Raw genomic sequence first — 22,126 nt, forward strand, 5'->3', positions numbered from 1 at the left:
CAGGACTCAGCTGCTGCCAGGACGGTTTGACGTGAGCTCACTGTTCAGATTTCAACATTGTCCACATTGGTGAGTAAACTTTCGGTTGAGTTTCGTCCATTTGAACTGTTTGCACTCGCTCAATACTGGGAACTGCCTCTGTTTGGAGGTTTCCACCTGATTTCCGTGTTTACTCATTGAGCTTTGCCTCTCAAACTGACTCCTGTCGCAGTTTAACTTTCAGATGCCTTTTCATTCAGCATCAATGATTTTTGTTCGACATTAACCTGAACGCTACAGTGAGTTCACAATGTTTTTTCTTGGACATTCTGGGGCTGAATCATTTTGTCAGTCTGTAAACAAGACATGAATTCACCTTCACATACATGTAGAAAAAGATCTGACCACAAGATGAATAGAAAAGAGCAGAGTGTAATTTTATTGCTTTGGTTTGAGTTTGAGTAATGAGCATATTTATATGAAGTTATTAGCAAGACTTTAAATGATGAGATAATTTCACATAGTACACAATTTACAAAAAAAAATACATTAACAGTTTTTGGAATTATCGTCATAAAGGCGTGGAACTTCTCTGTTCACTTTTCAATATTTGAATGCGCAAATGTTCAACAGAAAGACATTTGGAAATAATTGTAAATCATTTGCCATACTCGGCTTATTATTAATTACATCACATAGTCACGCTTATCATGTTTCTAAACTTAACATATTTCTGTACCTTTATAAACAGCTTACAAAAGTTGCTAGTTGTTTCTCTAGCCTCAGTAACACTATTTGTAACCTTTTGTTTAGTGTCACATCTTTCAGAAAATGAATCATGTGCAGAATTTCATTTCCGTTGTGACCTTCGTCTGGAACATCCATTAGAAATCTCGAGTCTGTTGACCATGTAGGAGCCCATAGTTGAGCTTTCACCTGCGCTGTCTGGGTGTGTCATCTTTACAGCGCACAAACACTTTATCTTGCGACACCTCAACTTGCTCGTCATCTGTCATGGCACAAAAAGATGTCCTGTGGAGAAGAGAAACAGTGTTGATGTGAGCGTGGCTTCTGTGTTTGGTAAGACAATCCACTAGGTGGCGTTAAAAGTCTGCAATGGAGTGGATGTGGAAGGGTTTTATATGTATATGATGTTTATGTTATTGCATCTGTTTAAGCAGTTTAAAATAAATAGTACATGATAACAAAAAGCTATTACATGTACATTAAATAATAATGCTCAAAGTAATAACATACAATATGTATCGTCTTGCCTTGCAGTACAGTAAATTAACTCCTTTATTTTATGAGTGAGTACAGTTTTAAGATACTTATTCTTTACATAACTATTTCTATTTCATTGTTCTTCTGGGCCAGTAAATCTCATAATTAAATTTTTAGTTAGATATTTAATACAAAAACACAATCTGCTTCAAAAATATGATGCAATATGATATATCCAATCATCTTTAAAATAGTCAAAAACTTTAAATATTTGATAAGATGTTTTACTCGTATTTAATGTTTGTCATACTTATAAGTGACCTGAATATTTTTTTTTATTTGAATGAAGAAGCTGGAAACAACTGTCCATGCCATCACAGTTTGTCCAACAAGCTGACAACACTGTGTAATGAAGCATTTTTAATTTCCATGAACCATCCACTGCTAAAAAGACACTGATGGTCTGAACTACCAACAGGATGCGCGTTTCCAATTGCTGCCTACGTCTTAATGCTTCAGGACTTTTTTTTACTTGTGAAAGATTACCTCTTCTGCGTCTCGCCTGCTTTGACACTGATCTTTCCCACTATCAGCAGTGGTTTTCTCTCCCGGCCGCCCCAGGGCATGATGGTCTGCACCCGGCTCCACATGTTCTTCCACAGGGCCGGTCGATCCCAGTGCAAATTGAGCAACATCAGATCCCCCAAGTCTCGGTCCAGGGTGATCAGGAAGGTGTAGGTCTTATTACCGGAGATCTTCTCAGTGCTAGTGGAAAGTGTTTTTTAAAGGGAATCAGAGAAAGAGAGAGGGTTTTTTTTAGAGCAGGGAACATCCTGCAGATCACTGTCACATTTCTCTAAAACAAAGCAGAGAGCCTCTGTTGTGATGGTTTACAGCTAAATCAGCACAGCACATGAGATTTTTCCTCTTTGATTCACAGAACATGAGGGATCACACAGTTGTCAGGGAACAGTGTCTTGGAGTGAATTATTCACTCCATCATCCCCATTTATAGTTCTCTTTCATGCAGTGGCCTGACTTGTTTCCATGTGTGTCAGCTGTATTCCTCAACTTGCTTCCTTTCTTTATGGACTTGAGAGCACAGCTGCATATTGCATGTATCAAAGACAGAGTTCAGGGTTCGCTGAGCAGTGATTGGATGCAACGTACGGCTGGTGGGAAGTGTTACTGTACTTACAAGGAGATATGGAGGTTTCCACTCTCCTCCCTTGTTCCAGTGAGGGCGATGGTGAGAGAGGGCTCCATCCTCTCCATCTGGTTGACAAACTGGATCCTGAACTGGTAATGATAGACTTCAGAGAGCAAACCAGAACCAGAGGAAGAGGGATTGGAGACAGGAAAGCCACACAACACAGTGTTTGAATGTCTTATCATACTTCAATGCAAATAGAGTCCCTTTGAATTAGTAGACCACTTTAAATATGCTTAATATTATATTGTTATAGCTTCTTACAAATCTATGTATTGTTTCAGTGAATTCATCTCTGTGTTCCCCGGAGGCAAAAGTATCTTTTGACCTAGAAGTACTCTGTCACAAGTAAAGGTTCCTTAAGTAAAAGTACAAAAGTATTAGCATGGAGTACCAAAAGTAAAAGTAATAATTATGCAGAGTGGCCCACTTCAGAATAAAGTATTATATTATTTGATAACTATTGATACATTAATGTTTAATTTACTGTAATGTTACAGCTGGTGTACATCCTAATTTCTTCCCACCACTTCTGTGTCAGGTCTCTCAGTGTTGGCTGAGAAATGGCGCGTATCGTGTTCTGTTCTCAGCATTTTTTTTTTTGATAGGCTACTGTATCGTTTTAAAGTATAACTTCTGACCGTATATATATCTTTAGAATTATTACATTCCCAAAAAAAGGACATGCAGCAATGTTGGGCGATTTATACACAAATGTATCTTGAGGCCGTTCGGTTGAAATCGTGAAAGGACCACCACATACGTTTGTAAGGCATCCGAGGGCGCGTGTTCAGGTAGAGCCTCTTGCTTCTGCCGCTGGGCACCTTCTTGATGTCGTAGCCCAGTGTGTTGCAGCGATTCTTCCGACAGTCCAGGCACACGCCTTTGTCAAAGGCGCTCTTGTCACTGCAGCTGTAGGCCGTGCTCCGCTTGTCTTTATTCTGCAGAGAGTCGATGAATAGATGGACGGATCGCTCGTGAGCGCATTTCACTGTCTGCTCGAAACCTTTGGGAGGGAAACGGGGGGAATTTAAAGCGTGAAATCTTGTGTTTTACACTCAAACGGATCATTTCCCCAGAACACGTGGGTTTGGAAGGCGGCGGCGCACCTCAGTCACAATGTCGACCCATTATTTGTGGATTTAGTTCATTGTCACCAAATGCTAACGCTGATCAGACTGTCCCTCCGTCATGTCTCCTGAAAGTGTCTCATTATGTCCGACACTGTTCCGCTCTGGAGACCTTTTCTCTGAGTAGACTCTTGTAGCCTGGAGGCAGCTCAGCGCGGAGGGATGGACAGAGCTGAGGAAGGCACGTGTTGTTAATTAGCTCCAGAGGATGACGGATGCTTTAATGTGGCCTTCACTGTCACATCATGTGGATGTGTTTTGGATTGAGAAGCACCATAAATCCCAGAGCCGCTTGTGTTCGACTGGAGAGAATTAAAAACGCATCTGCTTGAACACAGAACTAGGAACTGTCAACAAGCAAAAGATGAACTGTCGCCCAAGATCTGCCTTCTCAACCAGTGTTTTGAGGTGGCAAGCCCAATTAAGAAAAAAAATATTATGCCAGAGCGGAGGATGAGGCAAAGCAGTAAGCAGTTCGGCATCAGAACCCAGTGCTCTGATGCGGGGATGTAAATGGTTCAAATGGGAACCAGAAAGCTGAATGGCACGTCCGACTCCTGAACAACAATCCCCTTCAATCTCACAAAAACGGACCTTTTCATAGTGTAGCCATGATTCCACAGAAAAGCAATGAGTGTATTGTCGTGAACATGAAGCATGTTCATGCTCCCGAGAGAATAAACATTTAGAATTTTTTAAATTGCAGGATTTTTCCTCCGACCTCACCCGTATGGCAAATTTCTACAAAATTTGCATCACTGCGGCAATAAAAAGAGAAGGATGTTCTTTCTGTCCAATACTTCGGTGCTGTGTTGTGTAATACACATTGCTCAGAGGATCATATCGTACATATATTTTCGAAGGTGTTACCGTGTGTTCTTTATCGTACCGAGTAGCCCATACGTGGTGATGTGCTCGTAGATGTTGTGCAGGTCACATCCTGGCTGGAAGTCTCCTCCATTAGGGTAAAAGTCGTAATGGGCCACTGCTTGCTTGATGCCCACACTGAGGCCCATACGTTGCTGGGTGAAGGTGTGGATGGCATCCACGAATTCAGCATCATCTGGAGACAGTCTGTCTGAGGGAGACATGCCTTCGAACAGTGGCCCCGCTGGATCAAGACCTAGAAAACCCCAAGATATGCAGGATAGAATGGGTTTGTTTTGGAATACAAAACAAAAAAGGTAATTATCCAACATGTCCTTTTGCAAATTGTGTCTATTTTGACCAATGAATTTGACGTAAGATTGCAGAGCAGTTACATTCACACTGTGGAAAAACTCACCAGTAATTCTCCCAATCTTGTGGGGACCTTCGAGGTAGCTCCCAGCGAATCCAGAGATGTGCGCTCCGAGGCTGTAGCCAATCAAATGAGCTTTACTAACCGGGAACTGGTATTCTTCCTGTTGGACATTTTTGACACGTTTTGTGATTTTGCTTCACGACATAAAAAAAAAAAAAAATAACGTGACTTTCCTCTGACCTGAAGCGACTGCAGCAGATGTGCTATGTCTTGTCCCACAGTGCGGGTGCTCTTTGCTGCGATGGGGTAGTGTTGGTGAGCCAGGGACAGCCAGTCGGTGATCACCACGTTAGTGTCCATCAGATTTGTCTTTATGGCTGTGGCTAACCTGAGCACCCAGCTCTCCATCATACCATCCACCTTGGGAGAAAAAAACCCTGCTTGTTACAATAAAATATAATACAATAAAACTGTATTAATCCCGAAGGGAATTGGTTTAGGGCGAGTTAAAAATAAAACCAGGAAACGAACATGAATTGACAAAATAAAAACCACAACAATAACACAATAAAAGAGATGTTCAGGTGGGTTGGGCCAAAAGTGCAATTGCATTAGAAATACTAAAGGTCATCATCAAGTAAAATAAAAAATAAACATTGCTTAAATATTTCACATTTCAAAGTTATTTTCAAATTATAAAGCACTGAACCTTATCCAGTTTGAAATGGGGATAAACATACACTCAACCAAATTGGCCCAGTGAATAAAAAATGTAAAAGAATACGGTATGTAATAGAATTAATGTGCTTCAGTTAAATCGCTGCAGACATTTCAGAGTATCTCTGGATGTATCCATGGTACTTTCTTATTTCAGTATATTTCAGGCTTTTGATCACGTTTCCTCCTCTGCAGTCAAGTTCCGTGTCTGTCACTTCTCAGTGACTGGAGGGCTCAGTCATTGAGAAGAGGCCCGTTGAGCTGTTGTCAGTATCTGGTCCTAATCTGAGAGTGCCGGCCTCTGTTTGCAGAGGGGCTGGAGTGCAAGAGATTACTTGTACGCTCCAAGTTCCATGTTTTGTATGCAGTGGTTCGGGTCAGTGAAGCGTGAGGGGAGCGGGAGTTGACCTTACCGACCACCCGTGAGTGATGATGATGAGGGGATTACTGCTGTTGAAGCCGCAGGAGGTGAGAGTGTGCAGCTGCAGAGGGTCCAGTGTGCAGGTGTCCTCACCTTCCAAAAACAGCCTGAAGCCCGAGCTGCTGACATAAGGCTCTTTCATCTTCACGACTCTTCTCTGCTCGCTGTCCACTAAACCTGGCAAGTCAGGCAGCAGAGGAGTTATGTGGTCATTCTTCACTTTGCACAATTAAACAAGGCAGGAAAAATCACTTTATTTGTCCATTCGAGAGCAGAGAAATTGTTTTCACACATGTATTGATGTAATTATCTGAGAGTAAATCGGGAGAAATTAGAACCGTCATTTCCACTTGAGGCCCATTTGGCTGACTGAAGATCGTGCAGAGGCACTTTGCTGCGCTCCCAGGTCACGCAGACCTCTTTGGCAGATGCACACGGATAACACACAGCGAAAAACAAGTGAATCTTTGCCAGACTCTTCTCGTAATTACGTGAACCCTCTTCCCTTGATGTGTTAAAACCACAGCAGAAACCTCAGAAAACTCACCCTCAAAACACTACAGATCCTACTCCAGAGAAAGGGATCATTACGTTTCCTTCATGGTTTATTCATTCATTGATTCCTGTCCAGCATATTTATAATTCCAACGTTTTAATGTCAATAAGGTCATAAACCCAGGCGCCTGGACACTCCGACGAGCTCTGGATGCTGATAAGAAGCCCATGAGAACGTCTCCATGAAAGTAATTATCCTTTCATCATTCATCATCAGCCTCTCCGTTAATTAAATCCTACTTATTTTTTGGGTGCGTCTCCTCCCTGTTATGACTTTTTATCCATATGAACACGAAGAGCAATTAAAAACTGTCTGACTCATAAAATAGCTTATGAGAGTGTACCTTGTAAATCATGCACTGTAGTTAGCACAATACATTTTGCGAAAATGTTTTTGCATGTCGTGTGCTGCGACTGAGGAGCTGTTCTCCATATCATTTTAAATCAACCAAATACGGAGACAACCAACGGAATGTTACCTTGCATTTTTTTTCTAAATTGCTTATGAGATTTCTGTGATAATTTCACAATTAAAAAAAACAAAAGTTTCGAAACAAAAAGTTAAATGGATCAGAGCTTTAACTATTCACTGTATTTGCAGGATCTAGCACAGTCGATTTACAATCCAACAACAGTAACCAGATGTGAAGATATGTGGTAATAGCTTCTTAATTCACACAATTATGAAGCTCAGTGGATTTTTTTGAGTAAATATGAAATTAATTGCTTGATATATAATGTATTTTAGATAAAGATAGTTCAAATATATAAGGAAAATTAGATTTAACAGGAGAACCGAAAGCATAGGTTTATGGTTTGAAAGCTGTCACCAGGAGATTGGTATTAATAAATCAGTTTATCATTTGCTTCAAATATATGAACTGACAGTATGACCTGGCTGAATAGTCTATTGTAGAAAATAATAATAATAATAGCAGTTTAATCTGGGAATCAAATTCCACCATATGGAGCCTAAATGTGACCAAAGTGTCACGGACTCTGCTGTTGTCTGAATGGTTGGTCGATTGGTTTTTCATTCATTGATCCATTGATAAAAACAACAATTGTCTTGATCACATCTCTTCCGGAGGATTTTCAAACATGACGTTTCACTCACCAGCTCTGCTTCCTTTGATTTTCTTCCCCTCACCCATGTGATACGTTAACAGCAAACAGCACAGGATTTTGACCACAGACATGGCGCCCCACACACACTTTGGTAATTCCCTTGAACCAACACTTCTCCCACAGGTGAGCAGCACAGGCCTAAATATTCAGTGGGGGAGAAAACGTAGATTGTGCAGCGCCTGAAGGTTAGATCCTTTTGTCTGTGGCCGTAGACGCTATTTCAAAAGACTCATCACTGTCCATTGGCTTCAGAGTGGGTAACACATTGTACTGTACTGTACAGAAAGAGAAGGGGACACCAGGAGTAACGGTCTATGGATCAGGGGGATTTGGTCTTATCCTGATTGGCCAAGCTGTGTAGATCGAACACATTGTGAAAGAGCAGCGTTATGGACCAGGAGGGGGTGTGGTACAATGTGCTGATAGCGACTGGGAGGTTGAAATGACCCTCAGTCCTTTTTTTCAGACCCAGCTCATCGCCCACCTCCAAATGAAGGAAATGTCCTTCTTCGTGTGGTTGAAATGATCCCACAATAGTAGAATAAAAGGAATCCGCTGCAAAGGTTTGAGTGCCTTTGTGAATGGATAGATGAATGAATGACAAACTCAATTCTCAATTCTCAATTCAAACTCTGCTTCAGGCTAAAATCGAGTCTATGGACAAAACATGAATGAGGAAATCCCTCCGAGAATTACATCATGAATTTTCCTGCAAATAATGTGTGAACAGACGAAAAAGTATCTTTAAAAAAAAAAAAAAAGAAAGTCAAATGATTCAGCAAAATCAATGATTTGTTACTGGTTGTACTCTCACCTTTACACTGGTGTGTTACCAAGTATCAGTTTGTTTCAGGTTATATGATGTGAGTAAGCACAGTACACAGACATGGTTAATGATCACACAGTGGTCACGGAGAGCCTGAAATACTGATGCAAATAGCTCACAGTTTGAGCTTGAATGAATCAATATCATTTTGATAGTAAATGTTGCTGGATGTTTAGATTAGCCATTTGTCCTCAACGTGCCACATTAGAAATTTATTAGCCTATGATATTTGTGTGTTTTTTATGTTATGTTGATGATTTTTGTGCTGGCTAATTGTCAGAAATTACCCTATGATTACCCTATGAAAGCAACATAGATTTAAGTTGCTTCAGGAATAGTTTGTTAACCTTCTCTTATTTCTTTTGACAGAAGTCTCAATTTGATGCTGTTAATAGTGGCACGTCCTTGTCAATAACTTCACAAAATTTCACATACTGTACTTTCCCTGACAACATGTCATATGATTATTTGATGCTAAAATCAAATTTTGATTTCAATCAAATCAGGGTGTTAAATTCTGCTGGATGCCTATGTGTTTTCATGACACTATAACTTGATATAACTTGTTATTAATCATCCAGCACTTTTAACATATTAATATTTAAACTGACATTGGTGAAATAATATATATATATATATATATATATATATATATATATATATATATATATATATATATATATTATATTATATCTAATATGTTATTATTAGATGTATAAAAAAGACAATGAAGACCCAAATCTTACACAGTTTCTATAGTTCAGGCTTTGGTGAGTGTCCGTGCTGTTGGCTACATGCAATACAAGCATGAACCGAATAACATTTCAACCCGTAAACACATGAGGTTCAGTCAAGGCTCATTTCAGCCCAGCAGCTAAAGAGTTAAAGTCATAGTTTGTCTAATGTGTGATGTCACATCTGCTCTTTTGAAATCAAACATGAGGAACCTTTGCCTTTCCAAGTATTGTGTGTGTGTGTGTGTGTGTGTGTGTGTGTGTGTGTGTGTGTGTGTGTGTGTGTGTGTGTGTGTGTGTGTGTGTGTGTGTGTGTGTGTGTGTGTTTGTTCTTGATATTTTTGGCAGCCAACGACAGCCCTTTAAGAACAAAATATACAATAATGTTTCCAGTTCAGAGAAAAAAATACAATACTACAAATCATGTCAGTGACGTGAATCAAAGCTGCCATAATTCAAACACAGAACAAAGACAGAAAACTAGTAGCTAGTATCTTCAATCATTAATGTAAAGCAGATATTATTCAAGTCAAGGCTGCACTCAGTGGGAAGAGCTCTGAAAGCAGTGAACTGTAAAACGTTATGTAAGATTTTCCAGTTGTCTTCTTTTAATTTTTTATGTATTACTGCTACACTTGCTACTCCCTTGATGATTGGACTAGAGTTATCTCTTTATTTGTAGAATTAATACTTGACTTTACCAGCCTCTGTGTGTCTGTCTCTCTGTCTGTCTGTCTGTCTGTGTGTCTGTGTGTCTGTGTCTGTGTGTGTGTCTGTGTGTCTGTGTGTCTGTGTGTCTGTCTTTCTGTCTGTGTCTGTGTGTCTGTCTGTCTGTCTGTGTCTGTGTCTGTGTGTCTGTCTGTCTGTCTGTCTGTCTGTCTGTCTGTGTGTCTGTGTGTCTGTGTGTCTGTCTGTCTGTCTGTGTCTGTGTCTGTGTGTCTGTCTGTCTGTCTGTCTGTCTGTCTCTCTGTCTGTGTGTCTGTGTGTCTGTGTGTCTGTGTGTCTGTCTGTCTGTCTGTCTGTCTGTGTCTGTGTCTGTGTGTCTGTCTCTCTGTCTGTCTGTCTGTCTGTGTATCTGTCTGTCTGTGTGTCTGTCTGTCTGTGTGTCTGTCTGTCTGTGTGTCTGTGTGTCTGTCTGTCTGTGTCTGTGTGTCTGCCTGTCTTTCTGTCTGTGTCTGTGTGTCTGTCTGTGTGTCTGTGTATCTGTCTGTCTGTGTGTCTGTGTCTGTGTGTCTGTCTGTCTGTGTGTCTGTGTCTGTGTGTCTGTCTGTGTGTCTGTGTGTCTGTCTGTCTGTGTCTGTGTGTCTGCCTGTCTTTCTGTCTGTGTCTGTGTGTCTGTCTGTGTGTCTGTGTATCTGTCTGTCTGTGTGTCTGTGTCTGTGTGTCTGTCTGTCTGTGTGTCTGTGTCTGTGTGTCTGTCTGTGTGTCTGTGTGTCTGTCTGTCTGTGTCTGTGTGTCTGCCTGTCTTTCTGTCTGTGTCTGTGTGTCTGTCTGTGTGTCTGTGTATCTGTCTGTCTGTGTGTCTGTGTCTGTGTGTCTGTCTGTCTGTGTGTCTGTGTGTCTGTCTGTGTGTCTGTGTGTCTGTCTGTCTGTGTCTGTGTGTCTGCCTGTCTTTCTGTCTGTGTCTGTGTGTCTGTCTGTGTGTCTGTGTATCTGTCTGTCTGTGTGTCTGTGTCTGTGTGTCTGTCTGTCTGTGTGTCTGTGTCTGTCTGTGTGTCTGTGTGTCTGTCTGTCTGTGTCTGTGTGTCTGCCTGTCTTTCTGTCTGTGTCTGTGTGTCTGTCTGTGTGTCTGTGTATCTGTCTGTCTGTGTGTCTGTGTCTGTCTGTCTGTGTGTCTGTGTCTGTGTGTCTGTCTGTCTGTGTGTCTGTCTGTGTGTCTGTCTGTGTGTCTGTGCATGTGAATGTAAGTCTATAAAAAGTCCCAGACCGATATAATTAATCTTGATTCATTTTGGAACCATTTCCTGTTCATACAAGTTATTTCAGAGAAAACTGTGAATAAAATCACTTCAATGGGATTTTTTAAAATGAGCTTTATTCAAGTGTCCCAGTGAGCCATGACAATGTGACACATGCACAATACTTGTGTAAATAATGAATTTGATCATTTATACCAGTGCTTTTCCGATGACTTATCAAACTGCCTTCTGTGAAAAGGTCTAATTAATTCCTGTTATTATAAACAATATTTTCTCACCATATTTTCATTCATTTTTCATTCATCGTCTACCGCTTTATCCATTTAAGGGTCGCGGGGGGTCGCTGGAGCCAATCCCATCTTAATTTGTGTTTCAAATTAAGAAAATTTGTGAACTTAATAGAACATTGTCTTGCAAACATATTAGCAAGTCGCAAAAAAATCCATTAATTTCACAGAAAGTGATTTTAACCTTCTGGCTTAGGACAAGTACATGTTAAACTAATAGGAAATATTTTCTAATAGGAAAAATTCTGTTACTGTAATCATTAGTAATAACTGATTTTTTACCATGTGACATTTAATATATTCTAAATTAAACAACAGATACCTCTTGAGATTTATATGACACAAAACATTGTGCTGTCGTACATTGTTAAAACCTCCAATGATTTGTAGTTTTAGAAAATTGAAAAACAAGTGTGAACAAAAAATAATTTCCACTAACTTTATTCAATATTATAATAGACTGAATAGTTTAAAAGAAAAAAAAACATTGAACCAGAAAAATTTTACTTGCGAAAGTAAAGTACTTTAGAAAAAAAGCATCTAATTTAAAGCAATATAAAAAAAAAGAAAAGATAAATGGGTTAAAGTACTTGCTGCCACTCGTGTAGGACAGGGAGAGAAGGTACTGACCTACAAACCACTTCACTGAACGTCTGAACGGATTCAGTGAAACAAACACCGTAAACTGCTTTTCAAACACACACACACACACACACACACACACACACACACACACACACTGTAATTAGGCCACATACAGGGTTTGAAGTATAATGAACACACTGCACAAATGTTACCTGGCTTTTCCTGACTAAAGTAAACCAAGCAAATTAAAGATGAATAAATCGATGTGATTGTCATGTTGCTAAATGTGTGTGCTGCTGTAAAATGACACAATAATATCACAATGAATGCATGTATTGATGCTTGTATAAACAACAAAAGATGTCCACATTTACATCAGCATCCTGTCGGTTACGTCATGTTATCCCATGCTGGGTCACAGTGCTGTTGACATTGTCTTTGTAAATTCACATTTCTCTGCTCGCGGGACATGAGCATTAATAATCACAAAAACACAATTAATAAAGGAAAAGCCAGTGTTTTTACAAATCCAGTTCACATTTATAGATTTGCCTCCTGTTGTTCCTTGTGATACTTGTCATGTTGTTATCTAATTTTCAATGTTGAACCATCCCAAACATTTGTGTTCCTCTCAGCTCTGAACAGTTTTTTGGGGGAGTTATCGGTGTAAACAATTACTATCAGTGTTTGCATCGTCTCACATAACTAGACTAAGCACACACTCAAATGTCTTATGTTATGGCTCTTTGATATCAAGGGTCTCTGTCATGATTACATCTGTAATCCAGCAATATGACATAGGTTTGTGTAACAGAATTATGAAAATAACTGTTAAAAGTAAGCAACACTAGTATAATCTTTTAAGGCTGGATTCTCTACATAAATGTATAATAAAAAAAAAACTACAATGCAATCAGAAAGATGAAGCAATCAATGACACTTTTCTACACACATGCAAAACATGAAGTGAAACAGAACAAAGAGGTCACTCCACAAAACACACATTACTGTGACAATGGCTTAAAATATCACAAATTATTTCCACATGAAATCTACTGCCGCTACATATTTTTAATGCCCCTGTTTGTAAGGTATAAAGTAGTATAAAAAAAAAGCTGTACAGAAGCTTGGCAAATATTTCTAACAAGAGGAGATGATCCCAGTTAGGAAATAGGAGAATAAAAAGAACACTGTATGGTTATGATACGGAGGAAAGTTTCCATACAAGGTTATCATATCATGGAATCAAAGGAAAAACCAAAAAATATATTTATATATATTTCATAAGTAAGATTAATATTTTGATACTTGAAAGAGACCCTAAAACTTATAAATGGACCAGACTTCCTATGGAGACAAAAATAATAAATTCATGCATATTTTAGAAATTACTTGTGTAGTCACATGCATCGTGCTTTGTATCAAGCAATAAACTGTAAATGTGTTGTAGAAATGTATCAAACTGCTTCCTCCAAAAAGGAACATTTTTGCCATCTGAGAGTGAAAATCTGCAGATTTTTTGCTTTGCTCTGAAAGTCTTGCTCTAAACTTTAACTCATAGTAATCATTTCATATTTGTCCTGGATGTTGTTCTCCTCCTGTTTTTCAGGCTCGGGCTGGTGCAACTCAATGAAGAGAAAGTAAATCCCTGCTCCAACTGCTCCCCCCACCATGGGTCCTGCCACAGGGATCCACCACCAGCAACCTCCAGCTCTGCGGTAAGGACACATACACGTTTATAATTATGACAAAATACAAATTAACAGTGTAGTTGCTATTATTTACACATGAATGCATGAATTGAAAGTTTAAAATCTTAATCGTGTGCCTGAATTGAGCAAGATACCACTGAGCAGCACCTGTGGAAATAGTGTAGTTTCTCTCCATGGCTCTGAAGGAGCTTTGTCGAGGTGAAGGAAATTACTCCAGTGACGTCAGACAACGCATTTTTAACAGAAAGCTTGAAATCCAGACTGATTGCACAGAGCGAGAAGGTTCATTGGGGAGGGAGAATCTAATATAGGGTGGATGGTAGAGAGGTGAAAGAGTCCCACGTTTTTTGTGAGCATTCATATTATCAGTCAACTCAGTCATTCCTCTCACGGTTGTAAAATACTACACGTGGACATTATAATACTATATCCTCAAAATCTGAGTTTAATGGAACAGTAATCTTTTTGGGCAATCCACCTTTTCAATTTCTTACTGCAAGATGGATGAGAGGAATGATATCACTCTCAGGTTTTTGCATGGTAGCTTAGTTTAGCACAAAGACTGCAAACTCTGTCCAAAGGTAATAAAACACTCCTATCTGCACCTCTCAAGCGCATTAGTTATCCCCAAAATGTCAAACTACTCTTTTTTTCACTATCTATTCCCACTATGTGGGAAGTGAAGCTTGACCCATGCTTCACACAAAAAGATCTTGACCTCTGTCGCCTAATTCCTTTTATTTTTTTAATCAACCAATTCCCCCGGTATTACATTATTAAGTTGCTGCTGTTCTATTTTAAAAATAAATAGCGCACACTGCCCTATCCAATCTGTATATTTATGTTTGTATCACCCTACCCGAGGCAGGTTACATCTGCAGTTATCCCAGATTACAGGAAAGTCTTAAGGAGCTCTGTGTGTTAGACCTACAGCAGGTGTCCTCATTCTTGCTCTGGCTGACCTCAGACAGACTGTTTTACTTAGCCGGAGTAAGATTAGAGTCCTGCTGGTCAATGTGGCTGACCGGAGCCTTTACTGCAGGTGAAAGGGCCTCAGTTAACAGAGCCGATGCACAGGCTTGAGAGAAAACAATCGTCTGAGCGGGTCATCTTGCTCTCCTGTAGGCATTCAGGAAGTAGACTACACGAGGGATGCGGCCGGATTATAGAGTTTAATCTATGGCCACGGCTAAGATGAGCAGGCTGAGAGACAGTGGGTCACATTGACTCCATGTGAAATGTTTTATGAAGCCAAGTGCCACCCTCCACAATCTGTGCTGAAAAGAAATCCCCAGCCTGAGTGCTTCTTTTTTTAAATTTAAATTTTATTTTACATTACATTGCATTTCTTGCTTTTGCGCTTATATCATATATGTGAAAGATTATGTTAGATTTAGCACATACTTAATGCATAATAGTCTCCTTGGTACTGATAGTATCAAGGGCTTAAATGTGCATTAGGAGCAATCGTGCTATATATTTTATGGGTATTTGAGCCATCTGGGGATAGTTAAAGCTGTGGTTTGGGGACAGAGAGCATCAGAAACTATATCTGTCCCATAGTGAGCCTTTAGACTGGCTACAACCACTCAAGATAACTGAAGAATTCACCCAGGATGTGTTCTGAATGCAGTTGTAATCTAACTGCTACCTCTTATTAAACTCAACTCCCAGATATCCCTCTGTTCTCTGCCCATGCTACTACTTAAAAGCACGTTAATTGTGCATTATTATTGGAAGTCATGGTCAGTTGTTGCGACTTTTGGTGCTGCAGGGGAAGCGTGAACTTGCTCACGCCACCATAAACAAACCTTTTGTGTTGCTAATCCAGAGGGCGTACTCATCTGTATGCAATGGATCCTGACACGTGAACAGCTGTGTTCAATTCATCTCATGCTTTATCAGTGGAAACCGTCACCGGATGTCAGCGTGAGCGTCAGCCCTCATTGTGTAACCCCCCTTGTGTGAAGGCCTATTTGGGTAAGGACAGTAAAACGTTCTCGTGGGAGTCCACCGACAGGGTGCAGGGCTTAAAACTGTCGCTATGTGCCACCGAGCCATTCCTTTTGTCTCAGATAAACAGGAATTATTGCTATGCCAGAAGGCAAAGGAATCTGGCTAGCTTCTGGCCTTTGGAACATCCCTTGTAATGTGCCTTCTTACCCAATGGGTGACCGCCAGCCCGCAGTTAACAAAGCTAAATTCATTCCTGCTAATGGTCACCAACTATGTCTTGCGCTTCTGGTGCTCACTGAGACCTGGACTAGACAGGAACATATCATACCCTGGCTCAGGTGATAGAGAAGTCGTCCACAAACCAGAAGGTCAGTGACTCGATTCCCGCTTCCCCCAGTCAGCTAGGGCGAGTCGCTTAACCCTAAATTTCCACTGGCAATGTATTAATGTGTCAGAAAAAGCATGGTAAATAGGAACGCTGTACGAATATGTGTGTGAATGGGTGAACACGGCTCGTACTTTAAAAGAGCTTTGAGTGGTCAATAAGACTAGAAAAGTCTTATATAATTAGACTCCATTTACTTTCCAGGGAACTTTCATCATTTTACCTCGGTAGGAATTAACGCTTAGTCGAGATGATGGAAAGGAAACTCCACTCAGTGATACTCAAGCAATAGAGATTATCTCCAGGAGGCAGAACAGTGGACTGATATTTTAGCATTGCACATATAATAGAGGGGTCATACAAATTTGCTTATCCAGTCAATATATGTTTTTAGATTTTGGAACTATTTCCGAGGTATCCTGTATGAGTACGGTATGCAAAATGTGCTGTTGTGAGCTCGCACTGAGTTGAATATGTACCCTTGAGTGGCGGCTTTGTCTGCACTCATGACAAAGTCCAAAGTGAAAGTTCTGTTTGCAACATGCAGACGGTGTCTCAAATGTGGCAATTCGCTTACATTCTTGCATCCTGTTGCTCGCACTCACGTTAATGCTCGCACTATGTAGGAAGTGAGCATCAAGCTCAAATAATGACCTCACATAATCATATATAGACTATACTTGACTCTCCAGCATTGACACAGCAGTAAACCAAAGTGTGGAGATTAACTCATGTATTATGTATAATAGTGACACTAAAATGGGGTAAATATTGTATATAAACTGTACAATGCATACAAAGAGTATGCATTGCCCCTCTGCTGCATTTTCATTTGGTATGTTGCAGCGATAACTTTTCATTCAGTGAGACCATCCGCAGAAATATATGGCATCACCAAGATGCACAAACCCAAGTACCCTTAGCGGAGAATGCTATAGATAGTAAATAATTTCTGGCAAAAATGAATAAATTAACTTGTGGTATGAAAGAGCTGACATACTCTTTAAGGGTATTTTAATATTTGATAATGACAATATTTCTATACTTAAAAGTGTGAGCTAGATATGATATTTTTGAGCATAAACAAACTAGGACCAGCTGTGGACACTAGGAGAGGGTAAAAGGAAGAAAGAGATAGTGAAGAACAGAAGCAATTGTGCAATTTCATTAACGAAACACTGAATATTTCATATTCATGTGCATGGAATCTCTCCCAGTTCACTCAAATCCCAAAGCCCCTTTTTCAAAATGCAGGGAATACACGCATGGTCTTTGAAATATTGATTCTGTTTGTCAAGAGAACATAGCGCTACAAAGGCAGCTGCTCATGTGGGAAAGAAACGAGCATCCAATTAGTTTAACTTGGAGTTTCTTACATCACACATTGACTCTTTGTTAAGAACTGGTGAGAGCGAGAGCAGCAGAAGTTAATCGACTCCTGGCGGCTATAGGGTTAGGGTTAGAGTCTTTCTTATAATAATCCAAACATAGCTCTTGATAATAAAAATTCTTAATCTCTCTTTCATATTTGCATGTTTTTAAACACTGTACTTTACAGATGCTGCCAGAAGCCTTTTTATTTCTACATCATTAAAATTACCTGAATACATCCATGCCCCAGCCGGCCACAGCCGTGAAGAACCGAGGCCCAAGGTCACGGGCTGGGTTGATTGGATAGCCGCAGTTCAGACCCATGGACACTCCGATGGCCATGATGATCAGGCCGATGCACAGAGGTTCCATGCCCTTCGGAGCACCGATATTCTTCCTGTCAGTGATGGCCAGGATGCAAAGGATGAGAGCAGCAGTGGCACATACCTGAAAAACAAAAAGCACCAGGCAATTAGCATGACAACAGATATATTCCATTTGTTGTAGTTGTTGTTATTGTTGAGAGGATGTTTTTCACCTACATAATCCGCTATGGTGACCCCTGCCCTGTTATTTTGTCTGAGCTTATTATGGGGCTTCCCCTTTCCCCTGGATTCAGTCTGTATAGCGCAGCATTACTATATAGCTCATTACTTGAGGAAGCTTATCACTACTCTTAAGTTCATTTTGAATGTTTCTGATGGTGTAGCTGCTGTTTATATCAGCAATGCTAGTAAACATGCGGAAATTGAGGCTTTTTTGACATATAAACAGTTGAGAAACACGATGCTAAGTTGGAACCTATAACACAAATATAATCAACAACAAAAAAAGAAAGAGAAAACCTTCAATATAAGTGCTTTCATAAATACACAAACTAACATTTACATCTCCCCTCACACTCATCCATAACAGATGGTACTGTAGTTATTCTCAGCATCGGAGCAGAATTGTTCATACATCAGCAGACAACTCACATGTCCATTTAGGCTACATTCATACCCATGACTGCACACAATGTACGCCCACATACATCTCTGTATGCTCTAGTGGCTTCCACATACACCAAATCATACTGGAAAAATATCCCATGCAATCCCATTGACATCAATAATTCCACATGAAAAGAGGCACAACCCCTCCAAAGCTAAAAAAAAACCATGCCTTACTCTCATGACATCAATGTGGACATAGTATATTCTCAGGGGAAATTATCAACTTATCAATTACTGACTTATCAATTACAAATTAGTCTTGTGCATCACCTGATCAACGAACCCATTGAGGACTGAGAGATGTTTGGCAGGATAAGATGCAAATATGTTGGCTGTGGCATTGGCACCAGTAACAGAAAATTCTCCATTGGTGTATTCCATCAAAGCATCTGAGGAAAAGAAAATACAATAAAGACAATTGTGTTTTTATTACTGATTAGTCAGACATCGGGAAATCGCAGGAGCCTACTTGTTTCTATGTCTATGTCAAATACATGGGACCATCTCATGCAGCAGGATTACTAGGTCAGCTGGATGAACCCACTTCCATTACCTGGTTGTCATGCTTTTCGGAGACATTTCTGTGGTATTAATAACATTTACACATTTTCACCCACCATAATACAACCCATAGACGGCGCAGGATCCAGCAAAAGCCCCCAGGAATTGAGCAACCACATACACAGGAAACTTCTTCAGCGGTAGCTTCCCCAGGATCACCATGGCCAGAGAGACTGCAGGGTTCACGTGGGCTCCTAGACCAGTGCAACACAACTGATGAGCAAAAGCAAGTAAGAGCCACAAAGTCTTCATGTAACTTATTTTCATGTATGCAGTGGTTCTCAACTAAACTCAATGAGACCTCGAGATGTGTACAGTTGGAGTTCCATGTTAAATGATAATGATTAATTGACTAATTGTTTCAGCAATAAAGAATGTGAAACATCTGTGACCAAGTTGACAAGGATGACTTGACAAGTATTTTTAAAAGTAGGGCTTTGTATTGGCAAGGACCTCGCAATATGATATGTATCATAATACATGGTTCAAGATATGATGTATCACAATATATAGTGAACAATGCCCCATATATTTTGTTTTAATGCAACATTATTTCCAGTTTGAATATCGAGTAACATTTAACAACCCTAACCCATTCAAACAATGGTTTAAAAAAAATCCATTGATAGTAGGGGTGGGACTACTGACACTATCATGGAAAATTTAGATCAAACAGTTGATTATTTAAAAGTATTTTTTTTGCATCACAAGATGCATAAATGCAGACCGTCTTATTTTCCTCCATTCATTCCATTCTTCAGTATATTTTTTTCAAACCAAGGGCACTGGGTTTGTCTGCCTTCAAGGTCGGCCTGTTTTCCTATATTCTTCATTGTCTTAAAGAGGCGTGTATAGACACATTCCAGCCAATTGTTACCAGGCTGTAGTGGCAGTGTGGGGTCATTTATTTAACACTCTGGGATCTTGGCTTTGACCTCACTGGGGTAACACCACTGGGGGTATCAGCCATGCGCCCATTGTTAATCTCCCCATCCTGTTCACAAACACTGACCACGACAAGCAGCCAGACCTGCCTGTCTGAATTGCATCTGACATAATCTGCCTGAATCTACTTAAGGCACACGTAGATGGCAGGTCATTAGAGTGACCATGATGTGTCACACTTACGGTACACTGTCATCTAAAATCTGAGACTACAAAGTGAAAACAATTGTGTTTTCTTCTCCTATGGGGCCATCCTGCCAAGCAAGCCTCCAAAGCCAGGCATGTCACACCTGACCCCCCTCCTCTCCAGAGACCCATGCCCCAGTAAAGCTCATTAGTCCAATACCTATGATCATCTTCAGAGATGTCGTTGGACAGAAGCTTCCCACTGAGCTGTGGACCCCGGGGCTGAATGGCCCAGTCATGCAGCAAAAGCTCTCCATATATTACCCTCCCTGTCCTCAGGCTTTTCTACTATTCATCTGAAGCTTTACAACTCTTCTCATTAAATATCTAGCACGAGTAACATTGGAACATGGGTCCGAATGAGCATTACAACCATGATAAACAACAACCAAAACATGTAAAGTTTGTTTAAGCGTGTACCACTTTTCATTTTCTGTCAAACTTAAATTTCTCACTGAATAATATTCTCCTCAAAAACACAAACCATATTAAGCTCCTCAGTCTTGAAGAATTGTGCCATCGTTGAACAGCTTCCCTGGCCCGGGCCCAGAGGTAACAAAATCCACCTACCAGCAACTCTAAAGCTCACTGATTAGTTATAGCTCGCTTGTTTAGTCAAAAATCAATAATGCCAAAAGAACAATTTGCCATTTTGCTGGCAGTTATGTGCCATACTATTTCCTGCCGGGGGACTAGTGACTCCAAGGAGTCTCTTCTGGTTGACACATAATCCTCGTAAAACAGTGAATTGTCATTTTTATGCTTCCGTTTTTGTACAAATAAAACAAACAAGACATAAAATGGTAATGAGTGAGCTTCAAATGTGATGGTGGGTGGATTTTGTTACCGCTAGACTACTCAGGTGAGCTGTTTCCTCTTCTTTACAAATATAAATATTACTATCAGCAGTCATTATACCATCAGACACCACTTACATGCTCTCTCTTTTTTCTGCTTTTGATTATGTTTTTAATCCATCTAAAAATGGCAGAAATAACCATAAAACAACTCACTGAGTCCATACAATGTGACCCTTGACCCTTAATGGACGCTCAACATGAGAAGCACGGTGACATTTAACAAGTATTCCCTCCTATCCCTATCACTGCTGGCAAACCGCAGCAGGCTCTCCTTGCTCTAATCCTCCAGGAATGTAGCTGATAAAGTCCCATTTGTATATCAGGACATGATATCTCCAGCCCTCTTGTGTCCATACACCATCCTTACACTAAAATTCAATCCATTACAGAGGGTAATTCTATGATAGCTATTCATTGATAACTCTTCAACAGAATCAACAGAACAGCTTCCCATCAGTATCCGTGATTCCTGCCTTCAAAACCATAATGCTCCCCATTATGTAACATTGCGGGTCAATAACAGAGGTTTACACTGGTGTTCATAAACCATTACTTCATAGATCTGTGAGCTAATGCAATGATGTCAATGACCCGAGATGAAGATCTGCCTGATAGTTCTCTATTCTGCAGAAGTAAAAAAAAAAAAAATGAAAATATGACTGAATACAGTATTAACAGTGACACAAAGTAACCTGGATGATAGGACTGTTGTGCTGCATGAGCAAAGAGAGAGCCAGACATCCATGATCAAAGATCACATCTCCGACACAGACGAACACTAACCGCTGACCTTCGTTATCAGCCCGTGTACGTAGCTTTCTGCTCTCTGAAACATTAAATAACAATAAGGTTTACATGTTTTTCTTTCACTGAGAACCACAGAGAGCCGAGAAAAAACACCAAACTGACCAGAAAATAATACGCCAACAAGTAGCATTGGTGTCAACATGTTGCAGATATAGAGCTGCAGTAATTGGTCTATTATTCAACTGACCAATCAGCAGATAATTACTCAGCAACATTATGTCAGTAACTACACATATTGTCTGCTTGTCTCTGTTTATTATCAGTGTAAACTGAACATCTTTGGCACAAATTGACCAAACAATCATTTGATCCGTACTTCAACGATAGTGAAATGAGCTGATAGTTGCAAAACCCAACTTGCAGGATGCAACCCACAAAAAATGATATGAG

The 22,126-nt window shown here is 40.1% G+C and overlaps 2 protein-coding genes across 2 annotated transcripts in view; both read right to left on the reverse strand.

Moving 5' to 3' along the window:
• Positions 1 to 391: 391 nt before the first annotated feature.
• On the reverse strand, positions 392 to 7,932 carry lipca (lipase, hepatic a). The gene is made up of 9 exons (XM_035629475.2): positions 7,597 to 7,932; positions 5,917 to 6,101; positions 5,027 to 5,206; positions 4,829 to 4,946; positions 4,433 to 4,666; positions 3,177 to 3,419; positions 2,402 to 2,516; positions 1,750 to 1,968; positions 392 to 1,011 (listed from the first exon to the last, which is right to left on the reverse strand). The coding sequence occupies exons 1-9, from the start codon at positions 7,676 to 7,678 to the stop codon at positions 912 to 914; spliced, it is 1,476 nt and encodes a 491-aa protein (XP_035485368.2). The 5' UTR covers positions 7,679 to 7,932; the 3' UTR covers positions 392 to 911.
• A 3,270-nt stretch (positions 7,933 to 11,202) lies between these two features.
• Positions 11,203 to 22,126, reverse strand: part of aqp9b (aquaporin 9b) — a 12,050-nt gene continuing 1,126 nt past the window's right edge. Inside the window, exons 3-6 of the mRNA XM_035629476.2 lie at positions 18,995 to 19,132; positions 18,648 to 18,766; positions 17,612 to 17,829; positions 11,203 to 13,671 (exon numbers count right to left, since the gene is read on the reverse strand). Of these exons, the coding sequence (XP_035485369.1) occupies positions 13,509 to 13,671; positions 17,612 to 17,829; positions 18,648 to 18,766; positions 18,995 to 19,132 (638 nt within the window). The 3' untranslated portion in view covers positions 11,203 to 13,508. The remainder of the gene's footprint in view (positions 13,672 to 17,611; positions 17,830 to 18,647; positions 18,767 to 18,994; positions 19,133 to 22,126) is intronic.

The sequence above is a fragment of the Scophthalmus maximus genome, chromosome 4 (genome assembly GCF_022379125.1).
Source record: "Scophthalmus maximus strain ysfricsl-2021 chromosome 4, ASM2237912v1, whole genome shotgun sequence".
Taxonomy (NCBI): domain Eukaryota; kingdom Metazoa; phylum Chordata; class Actinopteri; order Pleuronectiformes; family Scophthalmidae; genus Scophthalmus; species Scophthalmus maximus.

What these genes read in the sequence shown, in the direction of transcription:
- lipca (XM_035629475.2), bottom strand. Translation starts at nt 7,678, where the DNA reads ATGTCTGTGGTCAAAATCCTGTGCTGTTTGCTGTTAACGTATCACATG. An exon ending in AATCAAAGGAAGCAGAGCTG is followed by an intron (nt 6,102 to 7,596) that starts GTGAGTGAAACG and finishes CTGACTTGCCAG; the next exon opens with GTTTAGTGGACAGCGAGCAG. An exon ending in CACCACGTATGGGCTACTCG is followed by an intron (nt 3,420 to 4,432) that starts GTACGATAAAGA and finishes TCCCTCCCAAAG; the next exon opens with GTTTCGAGCAGACAGTGAAA.